This window comes from Copadichromis virginalis, linkage group LG23 (genome assembly GCF_057382275.1).
Source record: "Copadichromis virginalis isolate Kocher_CV1m ecotype Utaka linkage group LG23, C_Virginalis_male_GT1.1, whole genome shotgun sequence".
NCBI lineage: Eukaryota > Metazoa > Chordata > Actinopteri > Cichliformes > Cichlidae > Copadichromis > Copadichromis virginalis.
Genome location: NC_140639.1, coordinates 50,237,025 through 50,259,103, shown reverse-complemented (window position 1 = coordinate 50,259,103; position 22,079 = coordinate 50,237,025). Strand labels below are relative to the sequence as shown.

The 22,079-nt window shown below is 41.9% G+C and overlaps 2 protein-coding genes across 2 annotated transcripts; both read right to left on the bottom strand.

Moving 5' to 3' along the window:
• Window positions 1-9,395: 9,395 nt before the first annotated feature.
• Window positions 9,396-12,203, bottom strand: LOC146682068 (uncharacterized). Its single transcript, XM_085448470.1, has 6 exons — window positions 11,998-12,203; window positions 11,805-11,876; window positions 11,587-11,705; window positions 11,443-11,503; window positions 11,258-11,352; window positions 9,396-10,822 (listed from the first exon to the last, which is right to left on the bottom strand). The coding sequence occupies exons 1-6, from the start codon at window positions 12,031-12,033 to the stop codon at window positions 9,646-9,648; spliced, it is 1,560 nt and encodes a 519-aa protein (XP_085304596.1). The 5' UTR covers window positions 12,034-12,203; the 3' UTR covers window positions 9,396-9,645.
• A 48-nt stretch (window positions 12,204-12,251) lies between these two features.
• On the bottom strand, window positions 12,252-21,880 carry LOC146682067 (uncharacterized). Its single transcript, XM_085448490.1, has 8 exons — window positions 21,768-21,880; window positions 21,415-21,640; window positions 20,950-21,050; window positions 18,823-19,011; window positions 18,681-18,755; window positions 18,470-18,559; window positions 15,077-15,139; window positions 12,252-12,315 (listed from the first exon to the last, which is right to left on the bottom strand). Exons 2-8 carry the CDS (start codon window positions 21,638-21,640, stop codon window positions 12,262-12,264), a joined length of 798 nt encoding a protein of 265 aa, XP_085304616.1. The 5' UTR covers window positions 21,768-21,880; the 3' UTR covers window positions 12,252-12,261.
• Between the last annotated feature and the right edge of the window lie 199 nt (window positions 21,881-22,079).

Here is a 22,079-nt window from a genome sequence, read left to right as displayed (position 1 = left end):
TTCAGTTTTTCCTCATGCAAATCTTTAGATCTTTTTTAGAAAAGCAAAGTCTTGATGAACCTGCATGAGTGCTCACTGTGTATGTTAACAATGATCAGATGAGTTTCTTTTTTGTTCATTTAAACCTGTTTTATATTTAGTTTTTTTCTAATTTGACTCGATTCACAGAAGATGAAGCATTTGAACTGAAGTTCAAACTAGAATTTCTTAGAGAGACTCCGCCTGAAAGAGTGAAACCCGCATGTGAGATTTTGTGGCCTCTGTGTGACTGTTGGTGGGTCAAAAAGGTTTCAGCTGCACAGCCAGACGTTATTGAGCGAGCCACCGGTTGAGAGGCACACTTCTCGCAGCTCCTTCCTTTCGTCAGACTTTAAAAGAAACATTTATAGGGTTTAGAGATATTAATATTGATACCACCTCTGGAGAGGTTACGGTGTTGTGCCAAAAAGTGATTTCCAATGTTTCTGTGTATTTTTTATGTGTAATATCTTTACGTACGTTGGTAAATAGACTTCGGTTGTCAGGTTAAGGCTGTGTGCAGGCAAGAGTGGAAGTAGAAGGACCCAAAGTGCAGACACTCGGAGGCGGAAAGTAACTCAAAACTCAGCTTTTATTGCTGGATGGCAAAAAGTGGCAAAACGTAACAAAAATCCAAATAACGTTACATGACCAGGCAGCCAGAACACACAGCATAAATGAAAGCCGATCACGACACCGACACAAAGAAACACAGGGCTTAAATACACAGAGGGAGCAATCAGGGAATGGGTAACAGGAGGGAAACACAGCTGGGGCAAATCAGGCCTAACGAGACAAGGGGAAGCAAAACCAGACACATTAACATCAGACATGGACTTTCAAAGTAAAACAGGAAACATAACACAGACTCAGGCAGGCTCTATAACAAAGGGAACAGAGACGTGGGACCAGGGCAGACACAGACACTGGCTGTATCCCAATTCAGGATCTGCAGCCTTAAAGTACGCAGCCTCAACGATCCTCAAGGGCCGCGTACTCAAAGACCGCTAAGGCCGGAAGTGCGAGGCTTGTGAAATGGGACGGTCTAGCCTCCGTTGCGCTGCCCAGGTTGCCTAGCAACCATGATACCAACAGCTGGAAACGTGTCTTACAGCTTTGTTTGACAGAAATGAAGGAGAAAATCTTTTGTGCATTTGTTTGTTTGTTTCTACATGAGCTTTGATCAATCTCTGTAAGATTAAGCTCAGCTATTGAACGGCGTATATTTGAAAGTAAAGGCTTTAAAACCAAGTTAGTACAAACGTCACTAATGTCACATAACTTTGCCGACATGTGGCCAACAGTAATGTTTTAATGTTCTTCGTTATTAAACATTTGCACATAAATAAGTGACGTAATATTCAGTACTTACTTAAAGTTTACTCTTCGGGCGCCCCTCATCCGCCGTTTTATTTCGGCAAAATTATCCACACCCACTGCCGCACTATGCATTCTGGGATATGTTGGGCCACGAAGTCTACACTGCCACGTCCTTAAAATTCAGGGAAATGAAGGACGCATTTGGGGGCCGCATTTCGAGCAGCCTTCGAATTGGGACAGCCTTCGTCGCGTCGCTCTGACGTAATCGGCCTTAAAATGCGGCCCTTAAGGCTGCAGACCCTGAATTGGGATACAGCCACTGACTGGACGTGGGGAGACAGCAGATAGGGGAGACAGCAACTATGGAACACAGACAGAAAACCAGAACACTAAAACTCTAACCAAACCCCACCCAGAGAACCTAAACTAAGAATAATCCTAAAACCCATAAAGCAAAGCTAGAATATAATGAAATAACAAAATCAAAGAACCAAAAACACAAAACACTGGGTCAACGACCCAGGGACCCTAACATCGGTGAACAGGGTTTACAAAGGGGTTTTATATAGAATTAAAAAGAAATCTGTGTTTCAAGTGTCTTTACAACTCTGTGTTATTGTACTTACATTATAACCAATCCGCTCCTTTATCCCCACTTAAAATATTTTTACTGAACTATTGTAATATTTCCTCTTGGCCAACTTACTCTTACAAAAGACATGTTTAATGTTAATGAGATTTTTTTAACTACATAAATAAAGGTTATATAAAAGTCGCTGCCAAAAACTGATCGCGGCTTCTACCTTGTTACACGAATGTTGTTTGTGGCTCAAGATGACTTTATGTCATCCATGAGGGAAGCATTTGACATATGTTTCACATATTAAAGCCCAACAAGTTACTTATAGCAGTTTAAATACGAGCAATCACTTTTTGGCAAATACCAGAAATCAGTTTTTGGCAGACAATCACTTTTTGGCACAACACCGGTGTCTAGCAGGTTTTATATTTTAGAAAGTTTAAAGCTCAGCTTAATAGAAGTAGTGTGGTCGTGAGTTTTGCATAAACAAATTTGTGCAAACCTCAATGAAGTGAAGCAACATTATAAAGAAGAGTGAGCCTAAATGACTCCCCAATGATGTGAGAGACTGATAGTCATACAGAAAACAATGACTTTGAGCTGTTGCTGCTAAACGTGCTTCTACAAGCAACTGAATCTTGGAGTGGACTTTGGTTTGTCTGCTCATAAATTGGTGGTTCATGATGATAAATGAACTTCTGAACTGGTTTAACATCAGTGCAGTGGCTGGTCCATTCCTTGATGTATATGTCAACGTTCAAAATGAGCCATTTAAATCAGCTGTGTTGGATCAAGGACACATCTAAACCCTGCAGGACAGCGGCCCCGAGGCCTGGAGTTCCCACCCTCAGTGCAGTGGAAATAGTCTCGTGCCAGTCTTGGTGCTGCCTTTGAGTCTATATTGCCGAACACTGTGTGCACACATTTTTTTCCTTCCTAAACAAACACACATTTGTAAAGGAAAATTTAAATTGAACTCACAGTTGGCGGTTAATCGTTATATAGTTTAGATGTACACCGAGAGATGCATTTAGTGGGACTTTTACACCGCCACAGATTTTCTTCTTCTTTTTTGTTACATTATTGACATATACTAGATATTTTAACCTAAGCAGCAACAATCATGTCTCTGGTACAGGCACTTTCCACCATGCAGGTTAAGCTAAAATGTGACTTGAAACAAATTCTGGGTTTCCGTTCCATAAAGGTTCATTTCATCTGGTAAGTTAGCCCCTGAGGTAACAGTCTATGTGAACATAACATACTCACTGACTCACACTCAACTTGACTGATAGTGATTTCCTGAATTAGGCAAAGCGCACAGAGGAAATTCATTTGCATATGTTTGTTTTCACAATCACTGAAATCCAAGTTAGGCATGTTTCCCTTTGTTGTTGTTGTTCTTGACACGAGTGCTTCAGTTATTTTCTCATCAGTATGTTAGGACAGAAAGGATTCTGTTGTGGATTTATGATCATCTCACGTGTGTCCATCTTTCAAACTCTTAGATTGTGTAGACATTAATGCAGCTGTCAGACTGTAGGCCAGTTTCTTTGCACTGTAAGCATTGATTGGATGCTACTGTAGCAATCAGTGCTTACACAAAACGTCCCTGCGTAAACCCTCAGACACACAACAAACAGATCAATAGTATCTGAAATTCAGAGTACGGATCTTTTTACACATTTCTCACAGAAAATCACCTAAATCGCTTTCGTGTGAGATGCACATCATGTTTGCCTCATAAAGACTTGCCCTGTATGTATTCATTTCTTTTGACTTTCACGTGGAATTGTCACCTAATATAACAGGTCCATCAGTAAATGGTGTCTATCTTCAGTTTCTGTCTCCTAGACTTTGTCCCTGTCAGGTTACAGCTGAATAGATAGTCATATCATGCAGAGACTGCATCGTACTATAATGCTCGTATGATCGCGTTTGTCATAAGTGGACTGGTCTTGTTGAAACGTTGCATAAACCTTGCCCAGTAAACTGTGAGTGCTAACATTTCTATGGCATATGCAAATACTTTAGACAAATCCCACAGTTGTCTATATTTGTATATTTGACAGTTTAATGAAGCATTTAGAAATCAAAGGTCAGATTAAAATGCTGTATCACAATAGAATGTGATATCACACAATACAATATTTTTAATATCACACACAGCATGAAAGTTTGCTAGTGTATATTATAAAAATATTACAGTATGTTGGTATAACTTTATCCCCTCCTAGTTTTTAAGATACAAATTTTGGCCCACACTGATTTGTGATCATATTCCTCTGTCCACTAAATGAAGATGGAGGCTCTGCTCTTTATTTCTGTGTTTCTCTGGAGAATCCTGGTAACATGATGGCTTTCTGTCTCTAAACACACACGAGCTTAACTCCGAATGAACATGATCAGAGTTCATTGAACCAACTCTGATCAGTCTTTTCTAAGGGTTTCAAGCCTTTCTTGTTCGAGCCTCTCTTTGTTGTTGCTACAGTTATGTGTAATTATTAATAGTATTGCAGATGTTAGCCTCTGCCTGCAGTGTTGATGTGGGTAAAGGCTTTAACCATGGATTAGCGGCAGGTCCCAGCTTGTAAATTGTGGAGCATTAATGCCCACTCCAGCTCCTATAACCAAATATAAACAGTTGGGATGAGAGTTAGCTCAAGCCACTACAACAGCCAGCAAGAATGATCTGTTCATGCTAGCATTAACAGTGCCTATACACATAGCGACACACGGGGGAGGGGCCTAACTAATAACCAAGATGACTACAGGCTTGGAGGTGCTAAAAGTCAGATATACCAGGAGCAGTTTGGGCTTTAGAACAAATTTTGTGTAATTATAACAATATGTAATTTAGGAGCTGGTTACATATGATGCTGCTGATTTTTTAAATCGAATTTTTACGTTGCATTAATTTCTTTTTGTCAGACAGGGAATCAAACAAGTTCTGTTTTCTCGAATGAATCCCACTGTTATTTCTTTGTCCTACCAACAGGGATGTTTACATGGTATTCATGACTGCTGCACCTGATGACTTTCACAGCTTGAGGACTGCAAACATTTCCCAACAAGACATGAGTGGTGGGGTGATCGTTGGTATTCCTGATCAGGTGAGGATCTGTTCCCATCAAACCACCAAAACCAGTTGTTCAGGATGTTTACAGGATGAAGAATCCCCAGTTATTCTTTGTGGTTGGAATGTGCCTACATATGGCTGTGTGTGATTCTGGCTTACTTTAGGGTCAGAGCAGTTGGTATGTGGAGCAAATACTGACACAGTCAGAGTGGGCAAACCAGCAATAGGCTTGTTGTCATACCTGGAAGTCTGAAAGCTCCCGATGCTGGATGGTCTTTCTAGTTTTTAATGACAGGTCGTCTAACAAAGCTTCCATGAGGTGCTATAATGGAGACTGTCCTTTTCAAGGAGTTTCTCATGTCTTATCCTACTTTTTTCTTTTTTTAATTAACAGGAGTGAGAATTTGAAATCCTCTATATTGACATGATTACATTTCTTCTATTAAATGAGAAGTACATTTTGAACACAGTATAGTGAACACAATATCCAAGAAGCTAAATCTGGTGAAATGGTTTCTTTAGCTGTCAGCTTGAAAGGCTGATTGGGGTATTTTTGTCACCTTGCATGCGGGTGGCATGGACACCCGACTTTTGTGTGCATTTATCAAAAAGCTTGGATGATTTTGAAGATCAGTGGCATTCAACTCATGATCAGCGTTCAAGTTTTCTTAAAATCTTGTAACATGATAACTGGAAAGAAGACAGCTAGGATTTTCAAACTGATCCCATAGATGGATCTACTATGAAGCTGAGGGACAGCACTGCTTAAAAGATCCTTTTTAAATGACTCCAGCTGTCTGATTTAATGAGACCACGTGTGCTCAAGTTTCCTGCTCTGACTCGGCCTCAGAATGTCTAGAGGCAGAAATCAAGCACACTCAAAGGAAATAAGCGTATCAGTGGGCATGTGCTCAGCACGCAGAGTGGGAGTGACTAAAGGTGCCACTGCAGAGCATCGCAGTTGTTTCGTGTGATTAAGTTGTGTGTTTATGAACCTGTGAGTGTTAGTCCTTTTGGCAGGATGACTCGCATGAAGCTGTTATAATTGTTTGTGCATGTTAAAGTTATGCCTCAGTTCTTTGATACCATGTTGGTAGGATTATTTGGCACTAAGTTAATAGCAGTGGCTGTAATCTCCCGCAGTCATTACATCCAGCGGTATTACAAATAAAGGACTTTTCTATTGTTTAGTTTAACTGTGGCTAGCTTGCCATGTCCGTGCCTTATGATTGGCAATTTGTATGACGTGCTATTTAGGCAATATATGATCTATAGTCACCCCTTGTGGATATTGTGAGATATTGCTGTGTTGAGTACATTATGTTTTCAATTGTTTTTCTAGTTATTTGTGACTCTACTAATGATAAAATTGCCTGTTTCTGTTTCCAGAAAACCATTGCTCATAGTCCCACATACTATACAATGATAAGTTCAAGTATGGCTGTACCTAATTTGGATTAAGCCTGGCAAGCACTTTGATGTAAACATTTCTTCTGTGGGACTTAAAGACAGTTAACCCAACTCCTGGACTGCTGCAGTCTTCCTGACAGAAAGCTTAGGCCAGGCTTGTATGCCCAGTATATATATTCTATAACGTGTGTAACTACTTCGTTTAGTTGTTTTTGTTTGGATTTAGTTTAGTTGTTTTTCTTTTCAGTGTATTTCAGTGTCAGTAATTTGTGTAGTGCTCACTCACATTTCAACTGGAAAAGACCTGCAATAGAAACGTATTTAGGAGCAAACAAGTGAATGAAAAGTTTGACATCATTAAGGTCAAACAGCACCTAGTTTTCAACAAAAACACATAACATAAGAGCAGCAGTGACGATGCAGCTGACACACATGAACCCATTTAAACTGGTCCCAGTGTTTTTAGCCTAACTTGAGTCTTGAACCATTGGGGCAAATGAAAAATTCCAGCAGTTCTTGAAAGCAGCAACTCTGTGCTTTTTTGTGATGTTCGGGACATTATGGTAACTCGAGGCAGAACACCATCCAAATCTTGGTAAATAACACATGAAAGAACAAAAGAAACAAACATGTTAAAAAGAAGCCAAACGTGTGATAACATTGTTCCATCACGCTCACTCACTATTCTCTCAACCTTTGCCTTCACGGGGCTGCTGCAACAATGTACCTGGGATTACCGTAATGATGCAAATATTAATGAAAAGTGCAGAGTTGCTGCTCTCAGGAATCATTGGACTTCTTTTAATTGAGGAAATGGATCAGGAGTTACGGTAGTTACAGATGTTTAATACAACCCTAGAAAAGAGCTTTCTGTAGTGCTGTGTGATACGGAAAGATTTTTTATGTATCCGATACAAGTAAATACAGGGCTGATATGATCTCTACTTTTTAATGTGGATGATGCATCATCAAAATGCCAAATTGTTTACATTTTCATGACCTTTACGTTGTTTTTTAGGGGGCTTCATCCTAATGATTATTAATGAGTTAAAACCGAGGACAGAAATAATAAAAGGATTTAGTTTGTAGCCCATAGTTTAAAAGCAGTAATCACACATTATCCCTTTCTTTAACAGCAACACAAAAGGATCATTATATTCCATTAAATCTGAGCCATATTATATTCAGTATATTTATTTTAATTTCAGTGAATGTTTTTATTTAAATGACATGTTTCAGTGAGATAAATGTGTTATTTCAAGGTCGTTGCATCATTTTTACTTTTCGAGTTGGCTAAAATAAGAATTAGCCAGTTGCACTTTAAAGTAATATAACCAACATATCGCCACAGTTATCTACCTGGATATTCTTCAGAGCATGCTTTCTTGCATGTGACAACAAGAGACCTCTCGGTTGTCTGGTGGAGCATTTAGCGCCTCGCTACATGTTTCCAAATCGGCATTTCTTCTCAGTGAAAGCTGTCCTAGAGAAGTAAAGCAAGTTTGTAAGTTTCTCTCTCAATGTTTGTAACGCATTCCCACGTTAAGCTTAACAACCGATATATGGAGCGACTGCCGCGCCTCCTCTCCCCCTCCCTCTCCTGCTGCTACTTCAATCATGAAACTAATCAATGATCAGCTGATCGCAAGTTCCGTCTCTCTTGTTTGTTTCCCACTTTGCGCCAGAAAGAGGAAACCAGCAGATAAACCACAGCAGCACGTTTAAGCTTGATAAGCTGTTGTTAGAATTTATTTAATATTACTTTAATGCCTAATGCTATAAGTAGCTGACAGCTGGTAACTGTGCAGGGGCGGGTCTAGCACGGTTTTGCCAGGGGGCCAGCTGGGGCATTAACAGGGAAAAGGGGGGCACAAAGAAATACTTTTCTTTCTTATTCTCGTTTAAAATGTCTCGTTTTTAATAAATAATTGAATAGTTGAAGTGTACCTCTGGTGCAAATTACTGACCTCTGTCATCATTTTAGGTGGGGGAACTTGCACAATCGGTGGCTGACTAAATACTTTTTTGCCCCACTGTATTTCTATTTACATTCAGGTGACAGCAATCCATGGATGGTTTCGACATGCAAGAGGATATTTTCCTCGGTGCCCAGCGGGAGAAGACACTGCTTGCGATGTCGATGAGGTCCTGTGGCCAGACCCCAACAGACGGCGGGATCCATGAGCCCACGTATGCACAATTGTCATGATTTTTTGTGTGTACAGTATAGTGTTTTTTCTATTACTGTATTATGTTTGTGTTTTGCTTTATCTGAATTGATGGTGCTGCAGTGGACAATATTGAGTAGGCCTATTTGCTTTTTTTGGTTGTTTGTGTCTCCTGAAAATGTGCCTTCAGAATAAACAATGACAATGAAAGACTGCAGTGTTTTATATGAAGTAGACTAGTGTGTCCCCCTGATCTGATCTGCATGTGATGCAAGTATGTGTCATTTTGTCAACAGAGTTACATCTTGACAGAGGAATGTTAGGTTTTGACAGCAGAGTTTCAGTTTGGCACAGATGTGAATGGTATATTTTGATGTGTCATGTTTACTTGTGTTTAGAGTTTTGGCACAATGAGCGACGTTTTGCAAAATGTGTTCAAGCAACGGGCAAAAACTGTAACATGTTTTTCACCAAAGATTTCAGCAATTATAAAAATTCAACTCAAGCTATTCAGCTATTAGCATTCACACTGCATTTTCTACAGGAAGTACATTTTATATACCAGTTTCAGTTCAAAGTGCATTAAAAATAATAAATAATTATTAAAAATAATACCATCAATATGTTACTGCACTACACTTACTGGACTTGTGGAAGTATTTTGAGAACCATAAGAGATTCTTACAAATGTTTGAAAGAAAAAAAATCTTTAACATAGCTGGAGACTCGTGTAGAAATATGAATGAGTTTATAAAGTTTCTGTCATGGTGTGCTGTGACAGGCAGGTAGTAGGACCCAAACACAGGACTCTTACGTGGAATGAAACTTGAATCGGCAGCTTTTATTGCTGGAAACTCAGGTGGACTCAAGAAACTACAAACTAAGAAACAAGAACTAGGAAAACAAATCAGGAACTATGAACAAGAATCAAGTAAAGAACACGGAGGAGAAAAAACACCCAGCCCACTGAAAACTAAAGAAACCCCCCAAAACATGAAGAACAATCATTAAGGAACATATTTACATATTTAGAGTTACTGCAACACCAACACTGGGTCACAGCTTCAGTGTCAGTCGGTGACTTTTGGTCTGCAACAGCAGCAGAACAGACTTCTCAGTCTTTTGAAGAAGCCCTTTTTCTTCTTCTTGATCTGACGGTCTTCGGACTTCATGCTGGCTTCAGGTTCTGGAAAAGGTTCCTCAAAGGGAACATCAGGAACCGGCCCAATTTCATAACAAGATCCGTTGATCATATGATCTTCACCTTCAACACAGGATTTGGACTCGCCATAGGGTTCCTCACAGGGAGCGTCGGGCTCTGCAACACTTTCTGACAGAGCTCCTTCGATCGTAAGGTCTCGAGTACTCAGACTGGATGCCCTTTCAGAAAGTTCCTCACAGGGAACGTCGGGCTCTGCAACACTTTCTGACAGAGCTCCTTCGATCGTAAGGTCTTGAGTACTCAGACTGGATGCCCTTTCAGAAAGAAGTTCCTCACAGGGAACGTCGGGCTCTGCAACACTTTCTGACAGAGCTCCTTCGATCGTAAGGTCTTGAGTACTCAGACTGGATGCCCTTTCAGAAAGAAGTTCCTCACAGGGAGCGTCGGGCTCTGCAACACTTTCTGACAGAGCTCCTTCGATCGTAAGGTCTCGAGTACTCAGACTGGATGCCCTTTCAGAAAGAAGTTCCTCACAGGGAACGTCGGGCTCTGCAACACTTTCTGACAGAGCTTCTTCGGCTGGTGGAACATTTGCCACTGAAAGGCCGTCAGAGGAGCGCTCACCATTTGTGCTCTTCACATCAGGACTTGAAGGGGGCTCAAAGATTTCACATATCCGGATCCTTGCTACATCAGCAATGGTCTTCAGCAACAGGGGTGCAAAGTTTGCAACTTGGATAGACAGAATTTCTTCAGGAAATTTCTGTCTAATCTCCGTCAGGATGCTGTCGACCAGATCGTCTCGGATAGAGCGGGTGAAGACGGCCTGTGTTTCCATCGCCGTGAGGCTCTTGGAGACACGATCTAAAGTGGCCTTGGTGACACTGGTGGAGAGGATACTTAGACTCTGGGAGGCCATGTTTAGGAGGGGACGAGGAGGAAGCTCCCAGAAGCCCTGGAGAACGCGGGGAACTACCTCGACCACTACCTCCTGCGCGGTGAGCAGTTTGCTGTTAGGCTGTTCCTGCTGCTTCTTTTTCAGGATTTCAACGTAATCCTTCACCGCGCTGAGGAATTTAGGTGCTCTGTAGAAAAACATGATAAGAGTTATCTGTTAAACATATTCAAAGCATCATTTAAATATTGAAACACTGTAGCTGGACTGTTAACCCTGTAACCACCTTTGTATCATACATGAGTTTCTGAGACCTCGATCTCATCAACATGATCAATACTTGCTATAATTTCTAAATGTTGTGGACAAAACTCTTTTTTAGTCTAAAGTTAACATTGTCGTTAACAAAAAGTTGCCAAAAACACCCAGTGTATCAAATGTGATACAAAAAATAAATACACAATAAAAGTAAATCATACACAACATGACATAGCAAAGAACTCATGTGTGGCTTTTGTTTAAAGGGTTGATAAACATCTCAGTTCCAAAGAATCTGAATTTTCTGGCTGTTTTTTGATGGGTTGGGTCTTACAGGGTTAATAACTGTATGTTACATGAGACTCACTGAAATTTAGGAGGTACGGCCTCTGGGAACTGAAGAAGCAACCTGGCTTCAAATTCAACGTCCCTCATTTTATTGCTGACGTTCACCGCCCACACCTGAAACAGAAAACACATTTACAGTGCGCTTATGTGTAAAGGTTATGTGCACGTAATGAAAAAAAAGTCTTGTGGGTTTTCTCGTCTTACCAGCCTTAGAAGAGGTTTGGCTTCCTCTTCGTCAAAATCCTCTAACTCAAACTCCCACAGCCTTCAAAAGAAAGCAAAGCAGAGGTTTTCTCTCAGCACTTACACGTCACCACAAACAGACTTTCAGGTGTGACAGTAACTCACTGCTCTCTGAGCGTCTCCCTGCTCTTCTCCACCAAAAGATCTCTCAGATCTTCAGCAGTGAGGTTCGGTGGAATTAGATCTTCCTGCTGAAGTCTGAGAAACTCCGTCATTATCGCAACCTAAAAGTAAAGGAGACATTTAATCACCACCACTCTCAGGTCCTCAGAAATGACCTGATATTTTCTGTCAGCTTTGGTTTGCATGAATCTGGGTCTAACCTGAGCCTTGTAGCCCGGAAGATACCAGCAGATCTTTACAGCTGTTTCATAAATCGGTGTGTTGAACAACACCTGTCAAAGAAATAGCAATTTAGTCATTGTTACTTAAAATGATTCTCAGTTTGTCAACTTTTAAAACGACATCAAATTCTTCAAATTACTGAAATGCAGTAAAAGCAAAAGCGTCACATACCCTGATAGGCTTATAGATTCCTTGACTCTTTTCCATTTAAACGTGTTCAAATCAAAGTCAGGAAGAAAAACGTCAACTGCTCTCCAACGATGGCGTACGGGGGATCTGGACCTGAAAATGCTCTCAGCTCGGTGGTCTCGCACAGATGAGCTCTTTTGACAGTCTGATGTTTATTTATGAATGCAGAATTTCTTGAGCAGTCACCATGGAAACTTGATGCAGCTTCATGTTGTTAAATTAAAAGTAAACACTGTGTATTTTGCACTACACTCCACTAAACTTATCATATAAGTAAATAAAGTGTGGGTTAGGTCCCTCCTGTGGAAAGAGCCACACAAACCGATGGATCAGAAAAGACAAAGTCAGCTCCAGCATGCCTTTTCATATTATGTGCCTGCTTATCTCCATTTCTTTACAGTAGATGGGAACTTTTGCAGTAAAGCAATGGCTTACAAACAGTGGACTGTGGACTAATGCAGACATCTGAAGCCTGACAGCAGCTGGTATATACACAGCTTTGGACAAACTGGCCCTTTAAACAGCCCAGAGGAAGAAGAGACCTCTGCGTTATCAGTGCAGCCTAAAGCACAATAATAATAATACTATTAATATGATTTTTAGAGCAATAATGCCCCCAAATAATGAAGTCATTAATTACACATCCGTCATGCTTCACAGGAGGTCAGGAGTGACCGATGAACGTGATGCTACATTAGAGTCTGTCCTATGAGTTCAGCAAGAGGAGGTGAACCCACAGCTGGGACCAGTTCTCTAGTGGGTCCAGTATCATACTTGTGTTCATCCTGGTCTGAACCTGGTCAGAAGAACTGACTTCACTTTTGAAAATTCAATACTTATAAAAGGTAACCCCAAACAGTCTACAACGGCTGTTTTCTGTCCACCGAAGCAAATTTGATTGACGAGGTTTTTGTACCTTCACTTCTCCAAAAAGCAAATAAAGAGATTAAACAAAGATTTACTGAACGACCGTCAGAATTCCCAGAGCTAACGTAGATCGCTTTATGCTCTTGAGTCAGGAGGGATAAGAAAAGTGACTGCAAACATTGTGGAACGATTCATAGCGTTTGATTGCTTGTGTGAATGTATTAAACAGGAAACCAGGAGCTGCAGAAACCCAGTAATGCTGAAGACGCATGCGTGTGCGTTTATTACAGGTTTTTCTGAATGCTTAAACCCTAACTGTGATTCTTACAGCACAATTCCTAAAACTATTGATACTTATAGCAAAACCACTCACTGAGTGTGCAAAACTAAAAGCACAAACACTGCTTTGCACTCAGTTTGCCATTTTGTAACACACACTTTGCAAACCTGTAGCTACAATCCACTGCACAGCACTCTTTTTGCAGAACTGTAAACACAACTCACTGCTTTGCACTCAATTTCCAAATGATCAACGCACTCCTAGCAAAACTATACACATTTATGGCCATTATTTACACTATTTTGTCAACTGTCTGGCACACTGCCACATGTGAAAGCTTTTTTAGATAATTAGTTCACTTTGCAATCAGCCTAAGCACTATGATACAGGTAAGCTCTGTGTGTGGAGTACAATGGAGGGAGCAGGAAGAGTGAGAGGAGGCCGAGGAAGAGGACGTGGAGGTGAAGTAGTAGGATGAAGAGGACGACAAGGACAAGGAGGAGCAAGAGGAGGACGAGGAGGGGGGAGAGGAAGGGTAGGAAGAGTAAGAAATAGAATTGCTGATGACATCAGAGCTACAATAGTGGACCATGTCATCAACCGTGGAGTGACCCTGAGGGAAGCTGACCAACGTTTTTTTTGGTTTTTCTCAAACTTAAGTAACTGAAACCTTTCATTGAACTACAGCAGAAACAGATTGGAAATGCCAAGTTATTCTAACACTAGTGGACTTGTTAAACAAAACATTTGTTTCACTTCTTTCTCAACATGCAGCACCATTAAGAACAGTGGACCAGCATAGTTGGTCTGCATGAGCACACTTACTGCAACAGTTGTACATGCTGAAACTGGTTGCTGGCAGCTGATGTGAAGAAATGTCTGGACACATCAAAAGTTTTCTTTTTCATTTTCTTCCTCCCTTGGATAACATACACATGGCAAATAAAAACATGTAACTAGGGTGACGTGAAGTGTGTATCATCAGGTTTAACTAAAATATAATGAGGCTGTCCATCTGTGAAGTAATTGTTCCTTCAAAAACCACTGTGACAACAGATTTTATTTCATTCATTTGATGGTTTTCTATTCTGTATACTGGAACTTTTTAATAGCCCCCCTGTCCACACATCCTTGACATGAGACTTTCTGCAGAGTTGCACATGATGAATGCACACAAAACTTAAAGTGTTGCTGTCATATTTTTTTGGATGTGGTTTGTTGTCATAATCAAGAACGTGTCTTATTTTTTTATTTGTTTTGTTGCTGATCGGCCATTGGACTGCTGAGCCTGCAGTGAACAGCCAGTCACTGACTCTTGATGCTAGAGCAAGGACAACTGAGCTCTCTCTCTCTCTCTCTCTCTCTCTCTCTCTCTCTCTCTCTCTTTTAAATAAATAATACGTTCGAGCTGTTTATGTTTTTGACTTGTTATGGACTCTGACTGGCAATGGGAGGGCTGGCGGACTCATATTATGGAGGTGGAGGGTAGACACATTTTGTGTGCAAGAGACCACATACTACAGTGGTGATTGACACAGACTTCAATGGACATTTAGGTGAAGGGAACAGAGGTTATGAGGTGTTGGGTAGGTGTGGTGTTTAGGAGAGAAATCTAGAAAGACAGATGTGGGGCAGATTTTCCAAGTGGAAATGGCCGTGGTGCACACATACTTCAAGAACAGGGAGGAACTTGTAGAAATATATGAAAGTGGAGGAAGCTGCACACAGGGCAACTAAATATTATGCAGAAGGTGAAATCAAAAAGACAGGAGACAAGGAGGTGTCAGGGAGAATGCAGCTATGCAGCATCAAATGGTAGTTTGAAGGATGAGTTTGGACATCAAGAAGAGGAAGTGAGTGAAGGCAGAGACATGCAGGAGTATAAACAGGCTCTGGGTAGTAGGGAAGACTTACCAGATGGCTGGGATAGTACAGCTTTATTGAGATAAACTGCCAAGAAGGGGTTTGACGTCTTCTCTGCACAGAAGAAAGGGAAAAAAGAAAAGTGATTTTGAAAGTATTTGAAGGAAGAGATTTACAAAGAAAAAGAAGTGTAGTTAGCGAAATGAAGAAAATAGACCAAGAAACTGGGAGGCTAGGCATGTAGCAGAAAGAGGTGACAAAGGAAAAGGCTCAGTGCCACGTATGTGAAGCTGGACCCCAAGGAAATGAGGGAATGAGACTTGCTAGGCAGAGAGTGAGTTTGAATGGATGTTCAAACCCAAAAAGAAAAAGATATATTCACATAACATAGATTGAAAGAAGCTGCAGGTGGCACAGCAGCTTTAATGTCTTCCAGACAGGAAGTTTTGGAAAGAAATATCATCATTTCCCAGATTTTACTATCTTAGTGTTCTGTAACAAAATCACTGTTGTGCGCATGGTGTTAGAGATGATGATGATTACAAACAAACTTAATGTGCTAGTCGTGCTTTTCTTGAGGGATTTGTCCTTCGACCAGTTTTCATGTCATTGGAATCATTTGTATTCACTGATTCTGGCACTTATTTCATCAAACCAAACTCCAAGTAAATACTTTCGGCTTTTTGGTTTTGTCAAACGAACTAATGTAAAGAATGCCTGGCTGTGCACTACACCACGCAGTGGGAATTTGTCTTCTCCAGTTAAATTCAGGATTAACTTGCTTTATAACACAGACCTCAAAAGTAACCGTTATAACCCCAAACACAAGAAAATGTGATCTACAGCACAGTGAGAACTGGCAACGCTTATCTGGAGGGGTCAGAGTGAATGAACTGGACACCTGTAGAAGCAGGATTTGATTTCCACTGATTTCCTTTCCGATCCGATACCAAGTAAAGTTCAGGGTGGTATCGACGATACTGATCTGATACGATACTCTGAACAAAAACTTATTTTTTTTACTCTATCTTTTATTTTATCTCAAATTATAGCGTCGTAATGATCACAGGACATCAGATTACTTGTTCTTATCACTTAATGATGCAGAATTATCATATAGAAATGAAAAACCTGAAGTTGTGGCTATTTGTTGCCTGCCTGCAGCATTAAAGGACTCCGTGAGAGACGTCTGTCTCGCCCTGGCAGCACCTCTCCCTCTCCTCCTCTTCAGTTCGCCTCAACATACGCTCGTCATATTCTGTGATATGATTCACTCTGAGGTGTTTGACCAGGTCAGCGGTGTTACCACAACACCTCACATTCTTGCCACATGTATGGCAAACCACGTCTCAGCTGTTCGTGGAGGTAAAATACGTCTGCACATGACTCTGTTTACGCTCAGCCATTGTTGTGAGTGTGCACGCCAAGGGGCCGGACACAATGACGGGTATCGGAGGAATCGATATTTCAGTATCGATCCGCACATCACTAGTTGAGATACGTTTTAAACTGGTCCAAAAAACAAATGCATATTTTCCCGAACCACTGTTCCTTGACTAAGGTGGATAACGTGATGAGGTCAAGGAAGGGTGTGACGGAGATTTGATTGAAAAACTTTGTCGTCCGTTAAAGTTTCACGTTGGCTTTTTCATCTTGAAAGCCCTCTCTGCTCGTGTCCAACCCGGGTGAACAATCACAGATGTGAGAAATGTAAACAAACCGTCGGCAGAACGATGATCAGGTTATTTTAAGCGCAAGAAAACAAAAACGTTGCGCTCACCGTCGGCGTCACGGACGAGGCCTGGGGGTCCGGGCCCGTCCACAAAGGTCATTGTAACACAAATCATACGATTGCTAATGAAAATGCTATAAAGCTACATCGCAGATAAGTCTCTGGAGTAACAATCAAGGCCATGTTAGTTATTTGATGAATAGTATCTGTGCCACTCATGGCGCATGACTGAGGAGGACATTGACCTCTGCAAGTCAGGAAAGTCTGCTGCTCATTGTATAAATATGAGATGTTTTCAAAAACCAGCCAGCCATCATCTCGGGAGGCTGACTCCAAAGTACCATCTCACTTCAAACTTGCAAAACAAGTCGAGTCGATGCGAGCGCACTGCTTGTTTCTAGTTAGTCTTTAAGGATGACAGCATTAGTCTGCTCCTTTGTATGAAATAAAGTGAGTCGAGTCCATGTGGTCTGGCACCCACCCACATTTCTCTGCTAGTGATCCATGAGGACTCCACCTTGTTGCCAGTTCTCTTGTGTGGAAGCTTCAGGAAATGACAGCTTCACTCTGACGTGTGTGAGCTGTGTGAGGTCTGTGGTTAGAAGTTTACAGTGTTTGCTCTTTGTGTCGTCTGTAATATGCTCTATGGCTTTAAAAAAATGGCCACATGTTTCTGTAGCTGAATTTGTCCATCTCTGACCTTCTGAGACTGTATTTTCAAATAGGGACGTTCTGACTTTTCTTCACCTTGTACTTCATTCTGCAAATGTTTTATACTCTATTAGAGTTATTACATTATTCTGTTATGCTATAAAATCAACCCCCATATAAGATCGTACTTAAGAAATACATTTAAAAACCTTCCTGTGCAAATAACCCAAGTTATCTAGAAGAAATAAAAACTGCACCGCAAACCAAACTCAGGTGTTCGACCTGTTGAGCTCGGGAAACTAACTGGTGTTTCATTTTAGTGAGTGCTTTGTTAGATTCCTTCATTTGAACCAAATGAAGTTGATTAAAGTTGATGCATTGATGTGTTTGAAGTGTTTTGTTAGTTGCGATGGATCTCCTGCTGTCTTTTTTCCTCATTATTAAAAGAGGATTTCTTTGAATTTCAAACATCCATTTCCTGTTTATCTGGTCCCGGGTCACAGGTGCAGCAGTCTAAGCAGAGAATCCCAGACCTCCCTAAACAACCACTTCCTCCAGCATATCCAGGACAATACTGAGGCATTCCCAGGCCTGCTGAGAGATATAACCTCTCTAGTGTGTCCTGGGTCTGCCCTGGAGACTCCTCCTCATGGGACAGGCCCCAAACACCTCACCCAGGATATTTTTAATTAAAACATCACAAATAAGTCGTCAGGTCTGATGGTCACATTTGTGAGATTCAACCACCATAAAGCAGAGATCACACAGGACACACTGTGTAACCCTCAGCTCAGGTGTGTTCAGGACATTTGCTTGGAAGAAGCCGTCTGTGGATAAATCCTGCTCTCCACCTCAGCTGTCAGGTTTATCCAGAGAACGGCCGTCCTGACTTCCAGCAGCCCCACAGTCCTCGTTTCTAATAAACTGGCATCACTGAAATGAACTGTCTGCCTCGCTGTTCAATAATCTGCTCTTTGCCAATTTCCCAGCAGAAGCTTCCACTCATATCAGCATTTTTCTGTGATTCTCACATGAACTAAACATAAAAAGCTGAAGCCAACCTCAGAGTTCCCCGTAGTGAGGAAGAGTTTCCTCTGAGCCACAGCTGAGTTTGATGCGTCCACAAAGGAAGACTGACGGGAGGACAGACTCTGGGAGAAAGGCAGATATTAAAAGATATGAATACAAAGTACGGTGCAACAAACAGGACAGCAGATTATGAAGAGCGGTTAGACCTTCATGTGTCAGTCATTGAAATGTGATCAAAGTTACCTGTTTGACATCCTGATAGAAGAAAATCAGCTTCTTGGATCCGTTTGCAGCAAAGAATTCATGGATCAGACTGAACTGGAAGAATCAGACATTAATGACTCAAAGGTTCAACTCTGAGGAAGGATCACGTCTCTGAACTTACTCTGTCATCAGAGACGATGGCGTCTTCCACCGCCGCCTCCTCCAGGCTGCCGGCGTCGGCCAGCCTGCTCATCAGGTATTTATGTCGGGCATCCAGAGCTGCCCGCCGTTCCTCCTTCACGGCTCTCGCCTGTTTGGCTACTTCTCTCCTCGCCTCATTGGACAGCAGCATCGTCCTTTTACCAGACACCTGGAGAAACATCAGCTCAGTCTACAGACGCAGAGACCAGTGAGAGCTTGGCCCAAACATCTGCAGGTTTCTGAGGACCACGTTTGACCCTGACTGGAGGCATCGATTCTGAGTGTGACTGCCTAAACTGAGCTACTGTCCCCCCTCCACTGAGACGTTCTCCTGTGATGTGTCATGGGGGGAAGTGTTCCTCACGGTTGGACTCGTGAGAAGTTCAGTCAGTTTATTCAAACTTTAAAAAGACGCATTTTCAGTCTCTGGATTTCAGCAGAAACTAATGTGAACACAGCACTTTTTGATTGAGTATAAAAGGATGAAAGAGTCAGTGATTAGTAACATTGTTGCTGACTGATGCTGTTGTAGAGCTGTCTTTGGATCCTCACCTTCCTGGAAGCCTTCCCTGGATTGCTCATATATCATTAACTTGTTTGTGTTCAGTAGAATCAGGTGTTGTGGATGCAGGTCGTAGCTGTGTGAGGCCTGTACAGTCAGCGCTGTGTGAGCGCTGTGTAACGTTAGCTTAGACTTCTTTCTGTTGTTATCATCCTTCAGGTTAATGTTGTTTTCATTATGCATCACAGGAAGTGTGGGTGGCTGTTAGCCTCACAGCTCATGGAGAGTTGCTGCTGCTCTGCCTCCTTTTTGATGTTTCTGCTCTTTGTGGCTTTGTGTTACTTTGTGTCGTGTCTGAAACAAAGTGAGTCCATGTTACTAACTGTAGTCGGCTCTCTGTCTCGTGCACAGCTGACTGTTGTCTGAATGAAAGTATTTTTGTACTTTGTGTAATCTGTTGGGTCTTTGAGCCCTTTTTAAACAGCATATGAGCCATATGTATGTGTGTATATGAAAGGTTGTTTGTAAGACATCAAATTGTTGCTTATTCTAGAGCTGCTGCTGTGCCTGATTGGTCTACTCGCTCGAAACTGAAGGTTGACTTGATTCTTTTGGTTTTTTACATTTTGTCAATAAACCAACTTCTTTATGATTTGAACGGCGTCTCTGACGTGTCACAGGCCTGTCAGCTTTCTTGGTGATTGGTATAGATTTGAGCTTCATGCTCTGGCTGTTGTTGGGTTTTCCTCTTTCATATTAAAGCTTTTGTCCTACATTTGGCTCTAAAGTCTAATTCTAATCCCAGCACTGTGTCTGGGTGTGTGATGCTTGTTTTCCTGCTCTTTCTCATGAAACAGTCACAACATTCTCAGTCCAACTTTCACTCTTTGCTGCGTTTGCTGCAGCTGCAGTGAACATGGTGCCGTTTGCCTTTAAGAAAGTTGTGCACAAAGGCTTTTTCTCTAGCAGACAGCTGTGTGGCTAAAAGTCAGATCATTTTTTACCACCTCAGTCACACTGGACTGAAACAAGAGTGAAACTAGGAAGAATCAGAGTTTGTCCAGTGACTGCACTGATTTTCTTCATATTCACAAACTGATTCTAAGTAGTTGCATCAGCTAATCACCCGGACACTGAGCGTCCAACACGCTCCCTGAAGGGAAACGATTACATCCTCCAAACAATCACAATCTGTCTCTGAATGACTGGAATTATTCTCTGATTTGTCAATAACTGGAGTTTATCAATGCAGACACGTTGCCAACATGATGAAGTCAGTCTGAGTCGCATCTCTTTGGCTAACTTAACTCAAGTGGTTGCCGACTATTCTGGTTCTATTCCCATATAACAGCAGGGTTGCTGAGCACCTCTGTCACTCTGCACTTATGTTCCCAGTTCTCTTTTGTGGAGGAATTTTCCAGGAATTCCTGGGACCAGCTTTCCATGAGAGACCCGATCAGGAGCGACTGTCCTGGACACTCCCAGCATCACAGGGACTCACAAACCCGTCTACCACAGTGAGAAGACTGATGGTCACAGGCCCACATGTAGCTTTAGATCACACGTGTGCACTTCCTGTGGTCACTGCTGTAACTCTAGACTCACCGAGGGGCCAGTGGTTGGTGAGGCAGCAGCAGCTGAAGTCATGTGACTAATGGCTCTCAGCTTCTGTCCTCCTATTCGCCGGTGTCCTTCACCTGTCACACCTGGTCAAGAAAGAGTGAGAATGTTCAGAGCTTTAATGGAAAAGAATATTATTACATATAAAAGGCCTCTAACAAGTATTGTAGTGTTAATCAGGATGAAGTCCATCATGAAGACTTCAGAGTGCTTCAGACAGTCGGTGTTTCATCCACAGAGCCTCCAGTCTGCATATCAAAGCATCCTGAGGAATGACAGTGAAGCCCGAGTTCCCCTCATTACATTCATGTGTGTGACTGTGAGGAAAAGGTGATTGTATGAACGTGTGTGAGCGAGTGAATGAGGCTTGTATCAGAGTGGAGATAATGTCAGCGGCACAAGCTGGACGCTGCAGGTGTCACATGTGAATCTGTGCATCAGTGTCTGCACCTTTGTGGAGGTGAAGCTCAGGAGGTTTGGATTTGTTCAAAGCTCTGTCTGCTCCATCTTTCTTTCCCTCAGGCCTCTCCAGATCAGGAAGGAGGTCCTGTTCTCCTTCTCCCTCCTGGATTTCTGGATCCAGGGAAGGATCAAAGTCTCTCAGCCCAGCATCAGAGCTTCTGGCTGGGGGAGGACTGGAAGTTTCAGCTGGAGGCTGAGAGCCTGGATCTGCCATCTGAGTCACAATTCAAATATTCTCAGTAATCTCAAAAAGCAACAGAAAGGTGCCATTTTCATGAGCAGTGGGTTATCCAGCAGTTTGATTCATGTCAGCAGCATTTAGTTTGTAACTGCTGACTCACCTCTGGCTGTGTCCTGCTCTCAGGGTCACAGTGGACACTGTACCTTTGACCGAAGCTGCAAAGACAGTCAGCAGGGGTCTGGATGCATTCAGCACCACGTCCTTGTTGGGCAGACACCTTCAGTGACAGGACAGACAGTCCAAAGTAAGGAGACGTGGGACACAGTGAAGACACAGAAACAGAAACCAGAACTATAATCACAAAACAAACTCAGAAACATAAAGAGTGAATCAGCTGATTCAGTGTTTGTGACAAAAACATGGATCCTGGTTAATAACTTTTATTTGTTTGTTTCTGTATTATTTTGTGTAT